The sequence below is a fragment of the Eretmochelys imbricata genome, chromosome 7 (genome assembly GCF_965152235.1).
Source record: "Eretmochelys imbricata isolate rEreImb1 chromosome 7, rEreImb1.hap1, whole genome shotgun sequence".
NCBI lineage: Eukaryota > Metazoa > Chordata > Testudines > Cheloniidae > Eretmochelys > Eretmochelys imbricata.
The window spans coordinates 113,843,960-113,863,521 of record NC_135578.1 but is presented as its reverse complement, the minus strand read 5'-3'; the positions used below and the strand labels follow the sequence as shown (position 1 = coordinate 113,863,521).

At 36.2% G+C, this 19,562-nt stretch overlaps 1 protein-coding gene across 1 annotated transcript in view; it reads left to right on the top strand.

Moving 5' to 3' along the window:
- NHLRC2 (NHL repeat containing 2) overlaps positions 1-18,490 on the top strand; it is a 52,259-nt gene extending 33,769 nt beyond the window's left edge. The window contains exons 6-11 of the mRNA XM_077823106.1: positions 6,589-6,688; positions 7,000-7,231; positions 7,689-7,811; positions 11,881-12,090; positions 14,217-14,442; positions 17,364-18,490. Of these exons, the coding sequence (XP_077679232.1) occupies positions 6,589-6,688; positions 7,000-7,231; positions 7,689-7,811; positions 11,881-12,090; positions 14,217-14,442; positions 17,364-17,620 (1,148 nt within the window). The 3' untranslated portion in view covers positions 17,621-18,490. The remainder of the gene's footprint in view (positions 1-6,588; positions 6,689-6,999; positions 7,232-7,688; positions 7,812-11,880; positions 12,091-14,216; positions 14,443-17,363) is intronic.
- Positions 18,491-19,562: the final 1,072 nt, after the last annotated feature.

The following is a 19,562-nucleotide window of genomic DNA, read 5'->3' as shown; positions in this document are numbered from 1 at the left end:
ACTCACCTTTTCCATATCAGTCTGTTGTTTTAAGAGATTAATCCTTCTCTATAAAGTAATTTATAGCACGTATTAGTATTTTAAAAGACTTCTATACTAAGTTTTTTTTAATTGCCTGTGTGTTTCACTGGAGAACAGAAACAATTTCAAATCTTTTGTATTGGTTTAAAAAACATATTGTTTGTATTGGTATATCACTGGTGCTCTTACAACATTAGATCAATTAGTGGTCAGTTCTATTTCAAAATGTTCATCTTCAAAGGTATGAAGTATATGGTTGTGTTAGTTATAACATTTCATAGTGTTTGAATTCCAGGTGATGGGCTTTGGATCAGGCCCTTACTGTGGAATTGTGGCTTGATAATTCAGGAAAGGTGTCTTATATCAAATATATGGCTCATAGATTTTTGCCTTAGGTTTTTGAGTAAAGCGTTTCACAAAATTTGTTCTGAAATTTGTTTAAATTCCATGTGCTTGCTGTTATTTTGCAATATATCAAGAAGCAGACTTCTAAATCCTAGTGTGAAAAGCTGTGTAGTAGATGGTCTGGTCATCCTAGAAAACACTGCAGAATTTTTATTTAGAGGGACAAACCATTCAAACAATCAGATAATCAAAATGGATTGAAATGGATACACTAATGGGTATTATTCTAGGATCATCGATACGGTCTGTGTGTAAAGATCAGTACTTGATGGATTTATGCAGGGCCTGGGAGGAAGGTGCATTGTACAAAAATGGTCATGGAAAAGGAAAATACTTGGAGCACATTTCATCAAGGATCTCAGTGTCCTGTTTATCAGGCCTCACGACATCCCTATGAGGTTAGTTAGCTTTTTGTATACCCATTTTACAGTTGGCAAAAACTGAGGCAAAGAGTTTAAGTGACTGCTGAGCCACCATAAGAAAACTGAAACAAATATATCTTTTTAAGGTAGGGAATTTATGAAGACAAGGCAAATGATTAAATTAACTGTTGATAAAATCCTGTTTTTTATCTCTGATTTCATTGCTGTGCCCATTGAAATGTTGTCTTAGTCTGCTTTATAATTCTTGAGTGAACCCCATGGATTAAATCCTGGCCCCATTGAAGTCAATGACAAAACTCCCATTGACTTAAATGGAATAGGATTTCACCCCATTTTTTCATATGGAGGGGTATGCCTTTAAAAATGTATTATTAATTTTGAAGCTCTCTTCTATTTTTATTCAGTGGCTGTTGAAAGCAAGTGATACTTAAATGCACAGTTGATCTAAGTGCGAAATGTTCTTGATAGCTGCATTCTTACTGGAAGGAACAGAACTGTGACCCATGCTTAGTGACATAGCTGTGCGTTTTAGATTCCAAAATCCAGTCTTGAACTACATGATTTGCATCTATTTATAGAAACGCCGAGTATTGACCACACTTCAGTAAACTACCTACCTGGAAGTTTGTACTTTCTTCAAACCGCTGTAAGTTTTATGTGGATCAAATTTAAATGAAACTGCAGTATTTTATTAAAGAAGTACAAATTCTATAACCTTTAAAAGGCAAAGGAATGTAAGATTTTTCCATGTTTCTGTTAACGGCTTATTTACAAAAATTGCATACTATAATTTTTCTGAATTATTCCTGATGATTCACCCATAATTCCACAAGTTGATAACAACTGAATACCATTTAACAGGTGCTCTTTGATTTCTCAGACCATTAAGGCACAGAAAAAGCTTTGAACTTTGGCTCTTTGTTATCACAGAGTTTGACTATTTTAGGCTCTCTAAACGCACATTTCTCGTGACCTCATTACACAATGTGTATTTTAATTTACAGAAGATCTTGTAATAGAAATATAATTGGAATGTAACAGTAGGGGCTACAGATGTATTTGTGAATGAGATCCCAAAATACCCAGATACGTATTTGTAAAGGAAAACTTAAGGGTCTTTCTTTCAAATATTTGGAGAACAAAATTAAAAATTGCTCAGTAGTGAGGATAGGGCTCGACAAATGAGTGGAAGGTGACACTGAGATTTTATTTCCCATATCAAAAGTACTTAAAGAGAAAAGGTCTTTTGAGAAATGTGATATAAAAAAGTCACAGCAAAACGTCATGCCATGCACAAGTGGAGTAGCCAGGAAATTTTTCACTGTTTTGGAAAGATTTCATAGTGTGTGATTTCCTTGTACATATTATCTGAATGTATGGAACAGCTGTCTTCAGCCTTGCTTACAAAACTCACAGAAGGAAAGAATAAATAGATATAATGGGAACTTTCACATGTCCTAAACAAGTTGTATCCTGGGTTCTCCACCCCTATCCGGCAAATGTAATAATTCCTAAATTGGTAGTGTTCTTCCATTTAGGCTTCTGAAGGGAAACTAATCGGGGAGAGACTTGGCACAGAGTTGATATAGTTTTGTGTGGTCAAGTAGTCAGCTACTCTGGCATACTTCGTAACAACTGCACAGCAATCAATTTAAGCTATTGACTTCTATTTACTGTCCTTTATCAAGCCAAAAGAGTGGTGTTTAGGGGATAAGATTGGTGTTTAAGGGATTATTAAAATGCCTTATATTCCATTAATAATTTAAATGTACATAATAGAAATATGTTACAAGAAAAAAATGGGTGTTTTTAATGTTACAAAAACTGCCTTTTACTAGAAAAAGATCTTTTGAACAGAAATAACAAGGAAACACTTCATTCCATAGAGTGTAATGAACTGTAAAGGTGAACTTATAAAACTTAATTTGACAGCTGTAATGTCTAATAATTTAGACTTCTCTGAATTTTGAGAAAGCAGATGATTATGATCCTTTCTGATAGTAAAATGAAACGTTGGTTCTAGCAAAGTTGTCAACGTAACAGAAGGCAAATTTGGTATTTCCCAATCTGCAAATTTACAATGTACTTTGTAAAATATTATGATATTTCTACATGCAATGGTGATTGCATGTTCTGTTTTCCACAGTCAGTAACTTTGTTCTGTTAATCATATTAAGACTGTGATTAAAAAACCTAAACAGTGGGCATTAATAAATGTATTGTGAATTAGATTCCTAAGCACTGTTTGAAGTTCTGAATTTTTTTCTGTACTGTGAATGCCAGATGCATAGCTGCCAAAAATAAACATGCTTGACAACTACTAAAGAGATTTTTAAGTTGTCTTCTGTTGTTCTAATTCAATGTTAAAAGTTCTTTGGAATGTTATCTAGTTTAAGGGGAAAATTACCATTATTGCTGCTCGATACTTTTAATATATTTTAATATATTATCAAAACAAGATATGTAAGCATGCTTAGCTGTCTTTGATTTTTCTATAGTACCCATCACTGTAAATATCAGAGCACTGAAGTGTTAATCTAGATCTGCATATTGATGTTCATAGTGGGCTTTATCAAGGATTCTGCTCTTTACCTTTTCCACGTTTTAGGAAGCAGTGTTAGCTTTCTATTTTAGGAAGCAGGGTTAGGTTTCTGTTTTGTTTTTTAATACACTTTGGGATATGCTGGTAAAGATTTGGTTGAAAATTAATATTGCATTATTTGTTCCTGTTGTAATCTTCATCCTCTCTGGTCTCTTCTGCAGCCTTTGTTTGACATTCCTTGCTGTTTTATGTCTAACTTTGATTGAAAGTTCATCAAGTCAAGGATTTGTCTTAATTTTTTTCCTCCAGCGGGCCCTGTGCACCTGTGGAGATGTGTAAACATACTTTGCCATGAAATTTAAGAAAAGGAATTGTATTTTGCACATGCAGCAAGGCTTTGTGCTCTTTCTGCAACTGCAGTTAACTTACAAAGAAAACTCCAAGAACTGTGCTGTTTCACACACACACATGTTTTTTGCCTGATAAAACAGTATGTATGTGATTTTGCTGTTTTATAATGCAAAAAAAGCACAGGAATTTTAACTCCCTAAAATACTGGGAAGAAAAAATCAAAAAGGACAAAATCCCCACCTACTCGTAATGGTACAGACTCAAGCTATGGCCATCTTTCTTGGATTTGCTCTCTCTGGATTTGAATCAGGCTGAGGGAATGATCTAAGGACTTTTTTTTTTCTTCAGTGAGATAATCCACTAATTTGTAGGTATTGGGTGAAATCCTGGCCCTATTGAAGTTAACTGCCAAACTCCCAGTGACTTCAGTGGGGCCCTGATTTCACCCATTTTGCCTATCTACATATACTTAAACATGAGTGTGGTCTGCTGCATGAAAGTTATTCTTTCTTGCCTCTTATATGTTGGCAAGGGATGTGTGTACTGACAGATTTCTCCCCTATTTTTTTCAAAAAAAGATAAAATTAGTAGATGGGAAAAATATTTGCAATCTTCAGTCTAGTTAGGAAATGTTAGTGCTGCCGTCCAAGAGACATGGCTTTGATTCCCAGCCTCTTTATCTCCAGACTGGAAGTAGGCATGCAGTCCCAGGACAGTGGAGGCTGGAAATTTGCTGTAATCCTGGGAATGTGATCCTTTGACAGAGATTGTTACTGACTAGTTATAAAGTAAATCCTTTCCAGTCCTCCTTGCTGAAAAAATTGTGGTTATGGCACAGGCCCCAATCCAGCAATCACTTATGCATGTGTTTAACTTTACTTTGTGATTTAGTCAACCTTAAGCATGTGCTACTATTAAGTATGTTCATGAATGTTTGCAAGATCAGGGCCATAGACCCTTAACAGTAAGGCTATAGAAGAGAGGAAAATAGGGGATCCCAGAAACTCCAGAAGTAAAATGGAGATCTGCTTGGGGAAAAGTGCAATTTGAAACGATGTCGGTATAATTTTCTTATTTTGCAAAACAAATGCTGTCACATGAAATAATGCATCAAAAGCTATAATTTGTGAGTGAATCTTTATAATACAACTATATCATATTAACAAGAAAAACTTCTGCTTTGATACTGCAAGCAGCACTAGAGATAAAACTATGCATTCCCAAATAAGGAGAAACTACATTGGATTTAAAAAAACCTTCCAAGATAGATTGGAATGTAGTATTTAACTGTGTAAACGTAAAAGAATTACTTTGTTCTTTTTATTGGATAATTATTTTATAATAAAGCCTTTGAAAATAAATAAATCCTCACCATACAAGGATTATAAGGAGTACTTGGTATTATCACATTAACTGCAGTGAGAGTAAAGTCTAGTTCAGCATTTGGTTTCCTCCCTGCTTTTGTCGGTGTCTTCTTTCTATGTATTCTCCTGGTTTTGCTGTTTTTTTTCTAAATTGCTGCTGCTTCAAAGTAGAGCACTTTCTGTCATTCATGTAAGAAGAATAAACTTTTGTAATATGTCTATCATCAGAGCACTGTATAACAAACTAAGTGACTTACTTTTAAAAATACCCACGGATATGCTATGACAGATGTTAATAGTTTTGCTTTTCTGTGATAATTTTGAAATTAGAGATCTTTTCTTGTTTCTCATAATCCAAACATTTGGTCTGTTGCCATATCTGTTTCTTTTTTGTTGTTGTTGATCTAATAGTTGTCTTAGAAAGAACTACTTGACTTGCATGACTTACAGTTGTTGAGTATTTTTCATAGTTCTTCTGTCTCCATTCTTTGGGGAGAGAGGGACATTTCTCTATACCAATATTTCATATATTTAATAAAATTTAAAATAAATACTGATACTTGGTTTCTCTGCAACACATTTAGTGGGTTCTACAGGCACGTAATTTGAAAAGAATATTTAGATTTTATTATCTTTACACCATCTTTCAATGTTTAATTTTCATTGAATAGAAATGCCTGTATTTGAACAATATTAGAATTAGTCTTTCTAGATTGGATTTTCATAAGCTGTCAGTGTTGGCCTAACTGCTGTCACTGAAATCTATGGGAGCTTTTGAAATCCTGAGTGCTTTTAAAAATCCTACCCCACATTCTGATTTTGGTAGAGCATCTTTGCATACTCATCATTCCCAAACATCATCCTGTAATCTTGTAATCACCACTCTCTATCTTGTTGCAAGAATACATCTGAAATCCATGACTTCAACAACTAATTTTTTTTAACCTTGCTTTTTTTCTCGTTCATATAATTCTTTATGGTGTTGTCCCAGTTGTTGTTCAGATGCTCACTTAAATATTTAGTTCACTTAGGACATGTACAATGGTAATCTGAGTGTGGTTGCTGGTGAGTATTTGCTTCAGGTTGGGGGGCTGTCTGTAAGAAAGGACTGGCCTGTCTCCCAAGATTTGTGAGAGTGATGGGTCATCCTTCAGGATAGCTTGTAAATCCTTGATGATGCATTGGAGAGGTTTTAGTTAGGGGCTGAAGGTGATAGCTAGTGGTGTTCTGTTGTTTTCTTTGTTGGGCCTGTGCTGTAGATATCGTTATTCAATATTATTGTTGGGACACTGAGTAAAATGTATATCCACTGTCAGAATGACTGCTGACTGCATTTCCTAGTAGAGGTGGTATCTTCAACAAAGATTAAAAGGTACAACTTTTTCTCCCCTAGTAAAGCTACAGAAGAATAATGGCTAAGTAACTGAAAGTAATTCACTTTTTTTTCATGACCGAGGTAATTCCTTTTTGCAAATGTTGCCCGAGGTCCATTCTATGATATTTATACTCATATTTGGTAAAGTTTCAGGGACCCATGAAGATGATGTTCTATGGATAGCCATGGCAGGTACTCACCAAGTCTGGGCTCTCATATTGGAATGCGGAAAACTCCCAAAAGGAAGGTACGCCACTATAATGATAGATATTAGAAACAGCTATTTAGCTTTTGATGAGCAAGAGCCTTTAAACTTCAAGGAGACTTATCCTCTTGGAAAACACTTATACATACATATAATTAAATATTGTTTTACTTTGCATTATGCTAAATCATTTAAGTATTAATTATAAACCAAGGTGAAATACAAATTAAAATAAAAGCAGTTCAAATACCATTATTTTGGTAACTTATATTTACCAAACAGAAACTATATAAGAATTCTGAAAGAACTATTTCAGACTTGTCTTTGAACCTGGGCACTTGTTTTTTCTTCAGTGATTTAAAGAAAGGAACCTGCCTTCGATTTGCTGGGAGTGGGAATGAAGAGAACCGAAACAATGCATACCCCCATAAGGCAGCCTTTGCCCAGCCTTCAGGTCTTTCTCTGGCTTCTGAAGAACCCTGGAACTGTATTTTTGTAGCAGACAGTGAGAGCAGCACTGTGCGAACAATCTCACTGAAAGATGGAGCAGTGAAACATCTTGTAGGAGGAGAGAGAGATCCATTGGTAATAGACTAACACACAACTTCGGTCTTCCCAGCGTCACCCTACCAATATTCCTCAAGCCTGATCTGGAGGAGCCACTTTTAGGGGCAAGAGGGTAGTTCTGTCTCCAGGCTCATTCATTTCTTAATTTCACTGTTTAGTGTCTCAGCACAAGTTTTGTAATGCAGATTGTTGGTCAACAAGAACTGGACTGACCAACTCATTCACAAAATCCACTGAATAACCATGTATGGCAGTGACTTTTGATTGCTATTGAAATGGGCTGGATTGGTGGCCTAGAATGCAAAGGCTCCACACCCATATCCAGTCCCCTGAGTGCTTCATTTCCCATGAGTGCATTTTTTAAAAATTAGCCAGTTAATTTCCATTTAATTACGGTGATTTGCACTGTCTACTGCCTTATGTCAACATTGCATAACCAACTAATTGTACAAATTTAATTAATTCACTCCTTTAGAATTTGTTTGCCTTTGGTGATGTAGATGAAGCAGGAATAAATGCAAAGCTGCAGCACCCCCTTGGAGTAACTTGGGACAAGAAAAGGAAACTGCTTTATGTAGCAGATTCCTATAATCATAAGGTAAGTCGGTATAATATATTATGCAAAACAGTATTTATGTAACTCATTTCACCACCAGCATCAGAGTCAGGTAGCATCAGAAAAGCATGTCTCTATGGTTCAGTAACATAAAATTGTATTATAAGGAAGTAAATGACATACTTTTTTTTTTTTTCTTGTTTTTGATCTCGGACTTTTATCTTGTCACCTGGTTTACTGGGTGTCTAGATTTGTGTACTGATGGGCAGATACACTTGCTGGGGAAGCTAAAATAAAGCTCCAAACAACAGTTCAGTCCAAGGCCCTTTCCTCAGGTCTGGTTTTATTAACACAAAAAGATGCAAAACAAGAGCAGAGTAATTCAGAATGCTTGGTCACAGCCACCAGAGGTCTTTTCAGCTTTGAGCAATTTGGAAAGAGGATATGCCCCTCATCCGTTTAGCCTCCTATATCTCTGAGAGATAGAAGGGTTGGTGGTTATGCTCATTGGCTCATCAATGGGCCAGTCATGAGGTGAGATAAAGATTGTGACGTGTAGATGTTTTATATCCCTATTTTTGTGAGTGTTGTAATTCCTCATTGATTAGCTTATGTACTCAACTAAAACAAATTATTTACCCTGGCCAGGTCTACACAACTTTGTGTTGGTTAGCAATGTGATTCTCCACCTCTTCCCCCACCCCCACACTGACTTTTCTATACGGGCAAAATCCTAGTGTGGGCAGAATTTTACTGGCATAAAAGAGCTTTTGTCTGTATAGCTTTTTTTGCTCAGGGAATCATTATAAACTGTATTGTCAAGAGCACCTTTTTATGCTATAAACTGTGTCTATACCACGATGGATTGCCAGCATAGCTATACCAGCAAACCTTTTCTACTATAGGCTAACCCTAAATCTCTTTCAAGAAGGGTTAGACTCTATGAATAGAGGGTGAAATCCTGATCTTAGTGAAGTCAGTGAATGTTTTGCCATTGACTTCACTAGGGCAAGGATTTCATCTAGTGTATAAAATGCCTTCATGTTTAGATTTAAGTGATTGAATGCTTGTTAGAAGAATTTTGAAGCTATAGCATTTGATACATAAAACAAAGGAATTGTCTTTGGAAGAAGGCTTAGATTTTTTTAACAGCTGCATCGGATTATATTTTGGAAAAAGTTTTCATTAAATTATCCAATTCTCATTAAAAATTCTTATTACATTAGAAAATTATTTCTTCACATACAAGAGCAGAAAACTTTTATCAAAAAATCTTTGTCTGTGGTTATAATTTTTAATAATTACATTGCTTTGCATGAAAGACCAGTTGAGAGGTAATATTGGACCAAACTCTGTTGGTGAGAGAGAGCAGCTTTCAAGCTTACACACCAACAGAAGTTGGTCCAACGAAAGATGTTGCCTCACCCACCTTGTCTCTCTAATATACAGGGACCAAAATGGCTACAATAACACCGCATACAGTTGTTCAGCATGAACAGCTGTACCCTTAAATTAAAAAATGACAATTTAAGAATAGCAAAATGTTACTTAAGTTAGCAAAAAAATGCTGAATCTTGTAAATTATTTTCTTGATGTGCCTTTAATCCTGAGTTTGCTTAAGCATGTTAAGATTATTTATTCTTAGTATTTCATAATAAAATAATCACCTGGATAGTAATAAATTATTCCCGAAATTATATGGGTTTTTTGTTTGTTTTTTCACTTAAGCTGAAGAGTTAAGTATCTAATGTTACTCAATAATTCTCCAGTTTGCAGTGGTAGATATTTAAATAAAAGACTCTTTTCTTAAACAAATAGAAAAGTAAATATTTGGTATATATTTTTCTGCAATACTTTCAAAGAAAATTTTATTTATTCTTTTAAAAACTGTTCAAGAGCCAGGAGCAAAGCAAGTTGGCAGGCTTCATTTTTTATATGTTACAGGAAACATGCCATTCAGCAACATACAGCTGTAGATACCACATTGATAGATGGCTTAGAAATACCTGATGAGAGAGAGCACTGAATAAAGACCAAAAGAAGGAAAGTTGTCCAGCAGGGAAGCATGGGAAGTTAACAAAAGAAAGAAGCAGTTGGGATATGTATGGAAAACAATATAAATACCCACCAGATTTTTAATTATGAGGCAGTACTTCCATCCTTGGATTGTGGTGATTACATAACCCACTCAGGTTTCAGAGTAGCAGCCGTGTTAGATGCTGGTGGGATGGAATTCCATCCAAGGAATTCCACCATGATTTCAACAATTTCCATCCCACCATCAACCTCAGCCTGGACCAGACCACACAAGAGATCCACTTCCTGGACACTACGGTGCTAATAAGCGATGGTCACATAAACACCACCCTATACCGGAAACCTACTGACCGCTATACTTACCTACATGCCTCCAGCTTTCATCCAGACCACACCACACGATCCATTGTCTACAGCCAAGCTTTACGATACAACCGCATTTGCTCCAGCCTCTCAGACAGAGACAAACACCTACAAGATATCTATCAACCGTTCTTACAACTACAATACCCACCTGCTGAAGTGAAGAAACAGATTAACAGAGCCAGAGAGTACCCAGAAGTTACCTACTACAGGACAGGCCCAACAAAGAAAATAACAGAACGCCACTAGCCATCACCTTCAGCCCCCAACTTAAACCTCTCCAACGCATCATCAAGGATCTACAACCTATCCTGAAGGATGACCCGTCACTCTCACAGATCTTGGGAGACAGGCCAGTCCTTGCTTACAGACAGCCCCCCAACCTGAAGCAAATACTCACCAGCAACCACACACCACACAACAAAAACACTAACCCAGGAACCTATCCTTGCAACAAAGCCCGTTGCCAACTGTGTCCACATATCTATTCAGGGGACACCATCCTAGGGCCTAATCACATCAGCCACACTATCAGAGGCTCGTTCACCTGCACATTTACCAATGTGATGTATGCCATCATGTGCCAGCAATGCCCCTCTTCCATGTACATTGGCCAAAACTGGACAGTCTCTACGTAAAAGAATAAATGGACACAAATCAGACGTCAAGAATAATAACATTCAAAAACCAGTCGGAGAACACTACAATCTCTTTGGTCACTCAATTACAGACCTAAAAGTGGCAATTCTTCAAGAAAAAAACTTCAAAAACAGACTCCAACGAGAGACTGCTGAATTGGAATTAATTTGCAAACTGGATACAATTAACTTAGGCTTGAATAAAGACTGGGAGTGGATGGGTCATTACACAAAATAAAACTACTTCCCCTTGTTTATTTCCCCTTCTGCTGTTCTTGTCAACTGCTGGAAATGGCCCACCTTGATTATCACTACAAAAGGTTGTCCCGTCCATCCGTCTCCCCCCCGTCCTCCCCGCGCACGCTCTCCTGCTGGTAATAGCTCTCCTTTCCTGGTCACTCTTGTTACAGTCTGTATGGTAACACCCATTATTTCATGTTGTCTGTGTATATAAAATCTCCCCACTTTATTTTCCACTGCATACATCCGATGAGGTGAGCTGTAGCTCATGAAAGCTTATGCTCTGATAAATTTGTTAGTCTCTAAGGTGCCACAAGTACTCCTTTTCTTATAACCCACTCAGACATCTCTCTTATAGTTTACATTGCCGACCCATGAAGTAGAACTATAGCCCTGTACTCTACTTCATAGCTAACAGAAAACTGTTCTGTTGTTTTCTACATTTAGGACATACATTTAGTTCACTCAAGACTAATTTGATATGAGTTTGGTTACTTTTAGTCTTTGGTTAGGTAGCCTGTTCTAGAAAAAATGTAATTAACTTATTTACTATTTATATGTCCTGCATATATATTTCTAGCTTTATTTTCAGGAAAAATGGGAAATTGGCCAATAATTTCAAAACTGACTAGTGAATTTGGGTGCCTCAGTTTTTAGGTATCCAACCTGAGACACCTAAAAGTATCTCGATTTTCAAAGTGCTAAGTGGTGTGTCAAGTTGGGCACTCAATAATCAGGGAACCCAAAATTGTTGGTGACTCTTGAAAACACTAGCCATAAGATTTTGTTATATTTCTGATGACTTTTCAGAGTTTTCATTTTGTTTTCCTTAGGTTAAGTTTGTAGATCCCAAAATGAAGAATTGTGCTACACTGGCAGGTACAGGAGAAGCAAGTAATGTTGTTGGTTCCAGCCTTACGCAGTCAACTTTCAATGAACCAGGAGGATTATGTGTTGAAGAGAATGGCCGTCTGCTCTATATTGCTGACACAAATAATCATCAAATTAAAGTGCTGGACTTAGAAACAAAAATTGTTTCTATGGCAAGTAAAACTTATTGAAAGTTTTTGACACAAGATTTTGTTAGGGTAAATTATTACTATAGGTTTTTCCTACTATATGAGCCTACATAATCGGCTCATAGTGATTTGGGGTGGAATAAAATAGCATAGTTGGTGAATTTATTCAGTGCAGTAAATGTATACCTGTAATATTTTGTGATAATTGGACAAACAGAAAAGCTGTCTACTTTAAGGATATCCTGTTAGGCTTAAAATAAATATGCCATCTCTGCTCGGAGTTTGGGAAAGACACTTATGCATAGAGAAAGAAATTGATAAACTTGCATGAAAGAGTTAGAATACAGAAACTTCATCCCTCCAGAAATAGTCTCTGTTGGCCCAGTCCTGCAAGATGTTGATCACCTAATCAGGGCCCTGAACAACTACAACTCATATTGGAGTTAATATGAGTTCAGATTGCTGAGCAGCTCACCAGATCAAGTCCCAAAAGAAAGGGCTGGTAAGACCCTCTTGCTGATATTGTTGCATGTACAGTTGCCAGTGTCTGTAGTTCTCCAGCTATCTTTCTGATTTCTAATGAAGGCAAAAGGCATATGGAAGAGTAGGAATGCAAAACACAGCACAACAAAGTTCACTTGCAACAAAGACCTTGAGAATGGTAGCATGCTGTTTTTATTTCATGTGTCCATCAGTGGGGAAGCAAAATACCCCATCACTCTCTTATAAACACATGTATTGCTCATAAATATGTGTTTGTTTTATTAAATTGGATGTTTTCCACATCCAGTACAGCTACAATGTTTAGCACTGACAGCTATTTTTTTTAATGGCCCTTAATCTTGCATGAGCAAATACAGAGTTTTGTGTGTTCCTGATTTCTTGACAAATAAGTGTTCAAGTTAAGTGCCCTTTCAAAACTGGATTCCACCTTATTTGCTTATTACAAATAAGGCAAAACAGATGTGAATGAATGATGACATCATTTCTCTGTCTGATGATGGCATGATATATAGCTGAGTAGCTATTGCCATGTAGGTACACCGACACAAAGGCTAAACTGTCTTCCTCAGAACTGTGTAGTGTATTTAAATAAATTTGGTAACTTCTACATTTTTAATGTGTTTAATATTTAAATACCAACTGTACAGTGCTTCCTGTATGACAGTGGTTCTCAACCAGGGGATTCATCAGCTGATCTAGATCAGTGTTTCTCAACCTGGGGTTGCAGCCCCCTTCAGGGTCATGGGATGGGTTTAGGGGGATTGCAGGTGCAGGGCTGGCATTAGGGAGTGGCAAGCAGGGCAGTTGCCAAAGACCCCACACCACAGGGGTTTCCACAAAGCCAAGTTACTTCCTTCAGCCCCATTGCCTGGGGCTTGGACTTCAGAGAAGGCTTATAAGTGAAAAACAGGCTCAATCATCACACTGAAATGCAAGTACAATATTTATATTCCAATTGATTTATAATCATATGGTAAAAATGAGAAAATAAGCAATTTTTCAGTAATAGCGTGCTGTGACACTTCTGTATTTTTGTGTCTCATTTTGTAAGCAAGTAGTTTTTAAGTTAGCTGAAACTTGGGGTACGCAAGGCAAATCAGACTCCTGAAAGGGGTATAGTAGTCTGGAAGGATTGAGAACCACTGCTATATGAGATAATCATGTCCTGGACTGCATAATCTGCACAGTCGAAGACCAAGAATTTTATTAACTCAGAATAGTTTATTTCCAAGCTAACAGAAAGCACTCTTGGGTTATTATTAAACTGGTATCTGCAACGAAATTATTCAAATTTTAAGTGAGAAAAGACAAAAAAAAAATCACAAAAAAATAGATGTGGGTGTTGATATTTCTTAAAGGTAAATTATTTTCTTTTCTTTTTTTTAAATAAAATTTCTCCTGGCATTTCCCTTTCCCTCTCCCATCGGTGCAGAATTTCTGTATGCTGGTTAAGAGGGTTCCAGTTCTATACAGTAAATATATTGAAATGTATAAATCTTAATTTCAGTACAAATTCCTTGTTCACCCACTAGCTGTGTATTTTGGTGATATGAATTTATAATTGCAAGATGCTCTGCAGTCTTATACCATAAAGCAGGCTTTCAAATAGAAATACTAGTTCATATTTCTTTTGGTTTCTTTGACAGCTGCCTATCCTGAACACTGAAATGTTTGATGTTGTAGATCATCCATTTGTCCAAAACAATAAGACGGCAAACATCCCCAAACTGCCTAAATCTGCACCAAACATCCAGCTTCCTTCATTGACTGTAACCCCCGGCCAGACCCTTCAGTTTTTATTAAGGTTAAGCCTTCCTGCAAATATGAAGCTGACTGAAGAAGCACCCAGTTCCTGGTTTCTCACAGCAGAAGGTAAAGTGCCTGCATTTTTAGAAAGACCGCATATATTGCAGCCTTGGAAAGTTCTACTAGCTCACTCATCCAGAGTGAATAATGTATTTGACAGACAAGTAAAATATCAAGTTTTGTTCATTATCAACAATCAGAGCCCAGCCCCTTTATGCTCTTTAGATGGTTGCCCTCCCGTTGTCTTCTGGGGATGGGCTGCTCCACCCTCATCATCTGTCTTTTGGGATGGTGACAGATCTACTAAGAATTTTTAGCAGGAAAGATGATGTATACCATTTATGGAAGTCACATTTTTATCCTGAGTGAGAACTTATTTTCAAGTTAAACCAAAATTTGAACCTGATTCACCATACTACATACACACACATACAGAGCAAGGCACACAGTTACACTAGAGGGTGGATTGTATTGTTGTTAGTTCACTGGAAACAAGGTGAACTGGATTCTTTTCCTCACTCTTCTGCTGACTTCTTGTGTAATCTCTCTGTGCCTGTGTGTAAAATGGGACGAATAATAATACTTCCTTGCTGAGTGTTGTGAACGTAAGCTCATTGTCTCCTAGGTGCTCAGTTATTATACTTATATTACATATTACATAATATTATATTACATAATATTATATATATTATATATATTTATAAGCACCATAGAAGAGTGCATTAAAATGTTTTCTGTACATTCATGATGTGTAGTGCAATAATGTTGTTCATGCTAAGGCCTGGCTCAAATACTAGTAGTTGCCTACATTTATGCCTTTTTCTACTGAATACGGTACATTTTCCATCTCACCGTAATTTCTAACATATCTGAAAAATATTGCTAAAATTCAAAGGAAAATTTATGTACGCATTAGCCTGAAAGTTTGAAAAATTAGGAAGCTCATCTCACCTGGAATTAACTTAAATATACTTCTGAAAATGGGTGGATGTTTTTATTACAGGCACACTACAAAGAAAACTAAAAAAATATATCCTCCAAAACATATGTAAAGTATCCCTTGATAACATTTCTGTCTCTTTGCCAATTGTGAGTCCGACCTTTGTTCAGACAAAGGCCATATGTTGGACTAATCTAAGAATGGCACAAATGCTCCCCGTTGATTGATTTTGCAGTAGCAGTTGAAACAAAAGAATCTCCACAATCAACTGGGAAACTGGTGTGTGAGCATCTTAAGACACTACTAGTTGCTTCTTCCTTATCTAATGTTACATCCTTCAGGTGAATATCAGCCAGCATTTTCAATCGGAAGAACTGTCATATTACCCCCTAATTGAGAGTGCCAAGTCTGTGCCTAGATATGTGTTTCTGTCTGTCTGTCTGTCTGTCTCTCTCTCTCTCTCTCTCTCTGCGTTCCTTTACTAACACGTGCTTCTCCCTATATCTTCTAGAATTTTGGAAGCTAATGTACCTATGCCTTCTTAGTGCTGCGTCTTTGCTCTTTTTTCATTCCCCACCCTTAACATATCCCATCTCTAGGATTCTTTTGAGTGTTGAATTTAGAAATTACACAAGTACTTTAATGGTAGAAAAAAGGTGTGTAAAAAGTTCTACTAGAAGCCCTAAGCCTCTACCATCCCCCTTAGTAAAAATCACCCACTGTTACCATACCCAAACTAGGGCTGTTATGGTACTATGGGCCTAAATTAAACTGCCACCATAGGATATTGTATATAGAAAACATTTCTCTGTACTAAAATGAACGCCATATTGCCTGCCATTCTTAAAAAGTGAGTTCATGATCTTTGTGCACTTAACCGGGAACATTTTTTCTACTAGATGTTTTAAAGAATAGCATAACTACCCACTGGTAATCTCAAGATGTCTAGAGAATAAGTGATGCCTTCAGAAAAAGATGTAGTCTGCATATAATTAGGTGAACTCCTTTGTGCCAGAAAAGTATATTGAAAGGCGTACCAATCTGCTTTTCCTAAGCATCACCTAAAGGGAAATTTTTAAAAAGTTAAGAATTAAATTTTTTAATCTTATTTTTCCACTTCTGAGGCCAGATTTTCAAAGGTCCTGATTACATTTGTTCCTGCAGTAGATTGCAGATACAAATCTAAAGACAGTTTATGGCCCTTTAAATTGTCTTTACTCATCTGCAACACTGAATTAGACAGTGTTTTAATCTTTTGAACTAAGGGGATTGATATGTTTTTAGTAGATGTTACAGAGCTGTATTTATATTCCATATAGTTTAAGGGTTAGTAAAAATGTAGAATGTAAGTAGTTTAGCACACAAGTCATTTTAAGCTCATAAATCCAACAGGGTTTTTTTTGAAGTTGTAGTTATTTTATGAAAAACGCCAAAAGAGTACTTCATCTGTCTCACTTATGGCAAGACATAGGTTGGAGCAGTAAATTAGCCATATTCTCATTTTGCATGTCTATATTGTTATATATTCTTAAATATTTAAACACACAGGAATTTCAGGTCTCAGCCAGCCTAAACATTATTAACTTCCAGTAAACCATTATCAAGCCAACATTTTTATTTGAAAATGTTTCATAAGAATCTAACATTTTATGTACTTTTGGAGCATTCAGTCATCTTATCCTGAGTATTAGGTCTCTGATATATGTGCACAGCTTCCTGTTAATGGGGAAATTGAAATATCAGCTAACAAAGCATATTGGAGATGCTTTACCTATGCCTAGGACAGTCAGCGTAAGGTGCACCCATATGTTTAAATCCAAGCTTTATACAGTAAAACTTCGTAACCTAAAATTACTTCTAAAGAAGTATTTGTGAATTATTTTTCAATTTTCAATCAGAATGGGAGAATCCAAGGACGTTTCCACTACTGTTGCATGTAACAAAATATGATATGTAGTCCTAAAGCTAAAATCATGCACAAATTGATACCTTGTGAGATTTAACTTTGTGAATAAAAGGCAGTGACATCATGCTTTTTCTTTTCCAGGTAATGAGTGGCTGCTTCAGGGACAGAATCCATCTGGAGAAATTGAGGATATTTCCCTTCAACCTCTCATCGCCTTGCAGTTGCCCAGTCGCTTCCTGTCATCTGAAGTTGTACTGTCTATCAAAGCGTGCCTTTATTACTGTAGCAAAGACAGCAGTGCCTGTACGATGAAAGGAATCTCATTCAGTCAGCCTTTACAGGTAGCTAATACAAACCAAGGTAACACAGCTCAAGTAGAGTTGACATATGCATTTTAACTAAACCAAAAATCCAACAGATTCACACTAGTTTTTACTTTCTAACGTTTTTACAGGCGAAAAAATATTAGTAGATCCTCCCCCTCACACCCTCCCCCGGTCTTCCAATAGCATATGAAGAGTTCTAAAGCATAATATGCTTTGTAAGATGAAGCAGAGATGCCTTGTGCTGAATCATGAAAAATTGTAATGAAATCTTGGTCCCTTCATTTCTTTTTGTTGTTGTGTGAGCAATAACATCCTTAAACTTTGTCTGTTGACTATTGTGAATAGATTGGGCCTAGGCAATTTTAAGCAGTGAGCAGCAATTTTAAGCAGTGAGCAACAATTTTAAGAGTCCATTTTTGAAGGACCAGTATTACATTGTGATATTACTGATATTCTTTTGCACTGCATACTGTAGCAACGTTGGTAGCAACATCAAAATCATTTGGGGAAGAACTGCAACTTTCCTTTTTTTTTTATGCCCTCTGTTTTTAATAGAATGTTACAAACTTGATTTTTGTTTCTGCAGGTCATAAAAGAATTATTTTTCTTATTTTACAGTGAAATCATTTAAAACACATTTAATGTATTTTGAAAACACAGGGCTGTTTATTTTTGTGAAAATCAAGTCTGTTTCTTAAAACTAGATATTTATGCCTTATTTGAAGAGCACAATTGTATGGAAAAGCTTTTGGGAAATGAACTTTTTTAGGTCATATAGAAATGTTACATAACAATGTCAAACCACGAATGTGCCTATATAAAATTGGCATGCTGGAGTTTTTCTGATTAGTGTTTCCATTTGTATTTTAGAGAGTTGAGTGTAAGTAATATTTGTGACTCTAACTTGCAGCAATTAAATGTCAACTATTTCTGTCAAATGAATGGTTTCCCTTTCATGTTTTTACAACTCCCGTGTGAATAGTATAAGATTCCTAATTCTGCAAATACTTGTGAGTAACTTTATACACTTAGGGCCTGATCCAAAGGTCTTTGAAGTCAATGGGAGTCTTTCCATTGATTTCAGTAGGCTTTGAATCAGAACATTGTGTTCAGTAGGGCAACTTATATGGTAAGTAACTCGTGCGTGTGCTTGGAGGATCTCAGCCTTCATTAGCAATCAGTGCTTGTCTTCTCTTCCAACAATGATACTATAATACAAAATTCTGTTTGCTTCAAGCAAGTTTTTTCAGACTAGTAAATATCCTTCATTTCATCACTATCAATTATCATGGTAAATGGCATAAGTAGATTTCTTTACATGGATTGGATGGACTCCTGTTGACTTCAGTGGTATTTGCATCAGGCCCAATGCTCTAATCACAAGGTTTAATTCTGATAAGAGGGGGAAAAAAACAAACAAAATAGACTTTAGCTTTCTAATGTGCAACATGAATTTGCACGTAGTTTTAAAATAATAGCTGTTATAAAGTGTATTTTAATATGTGTAAGTGAATGATATTTTTAATAGCCCGTTCTCCTAAAATAGTCAGAATAGTTCCTAACACCTGTGAGTAAATGGCTGAGATGATTTGTTGAAGGTCTTTCCTGCTCTGAAACTTGACGAAAACGTTGCTTGTGAACTCTGAGACTTTTGTTTTAAGGGAACAATACACAGTGGCGTGGCTTTTCCTTCCCTCTTAAAATCAAATGCAAGCATATCTGTGATCTGGAAGCTCTCTATTTAGCAGTGCTACTGTTTGAACATTAATCTTTTAAGCAGCCTTCTTCACCTATGCTTTCAGCTTTTTTAGGACAAGCCAATGATCCTAAGTTTTATTTTAGTGTTTGAAATAGACAGAAAAATTGGCTTCTGGATCTACTTGCTGTTTGCAAATGATATTTGCAGAGTTAAGGAAAAGATATTGAGAATTTACCAGTCCTTATAGTTAGTTTAACAAAAGCTGTGCTCTTTTTAAAATACATATTCTCTATATATAATTTACATAAGAATCTT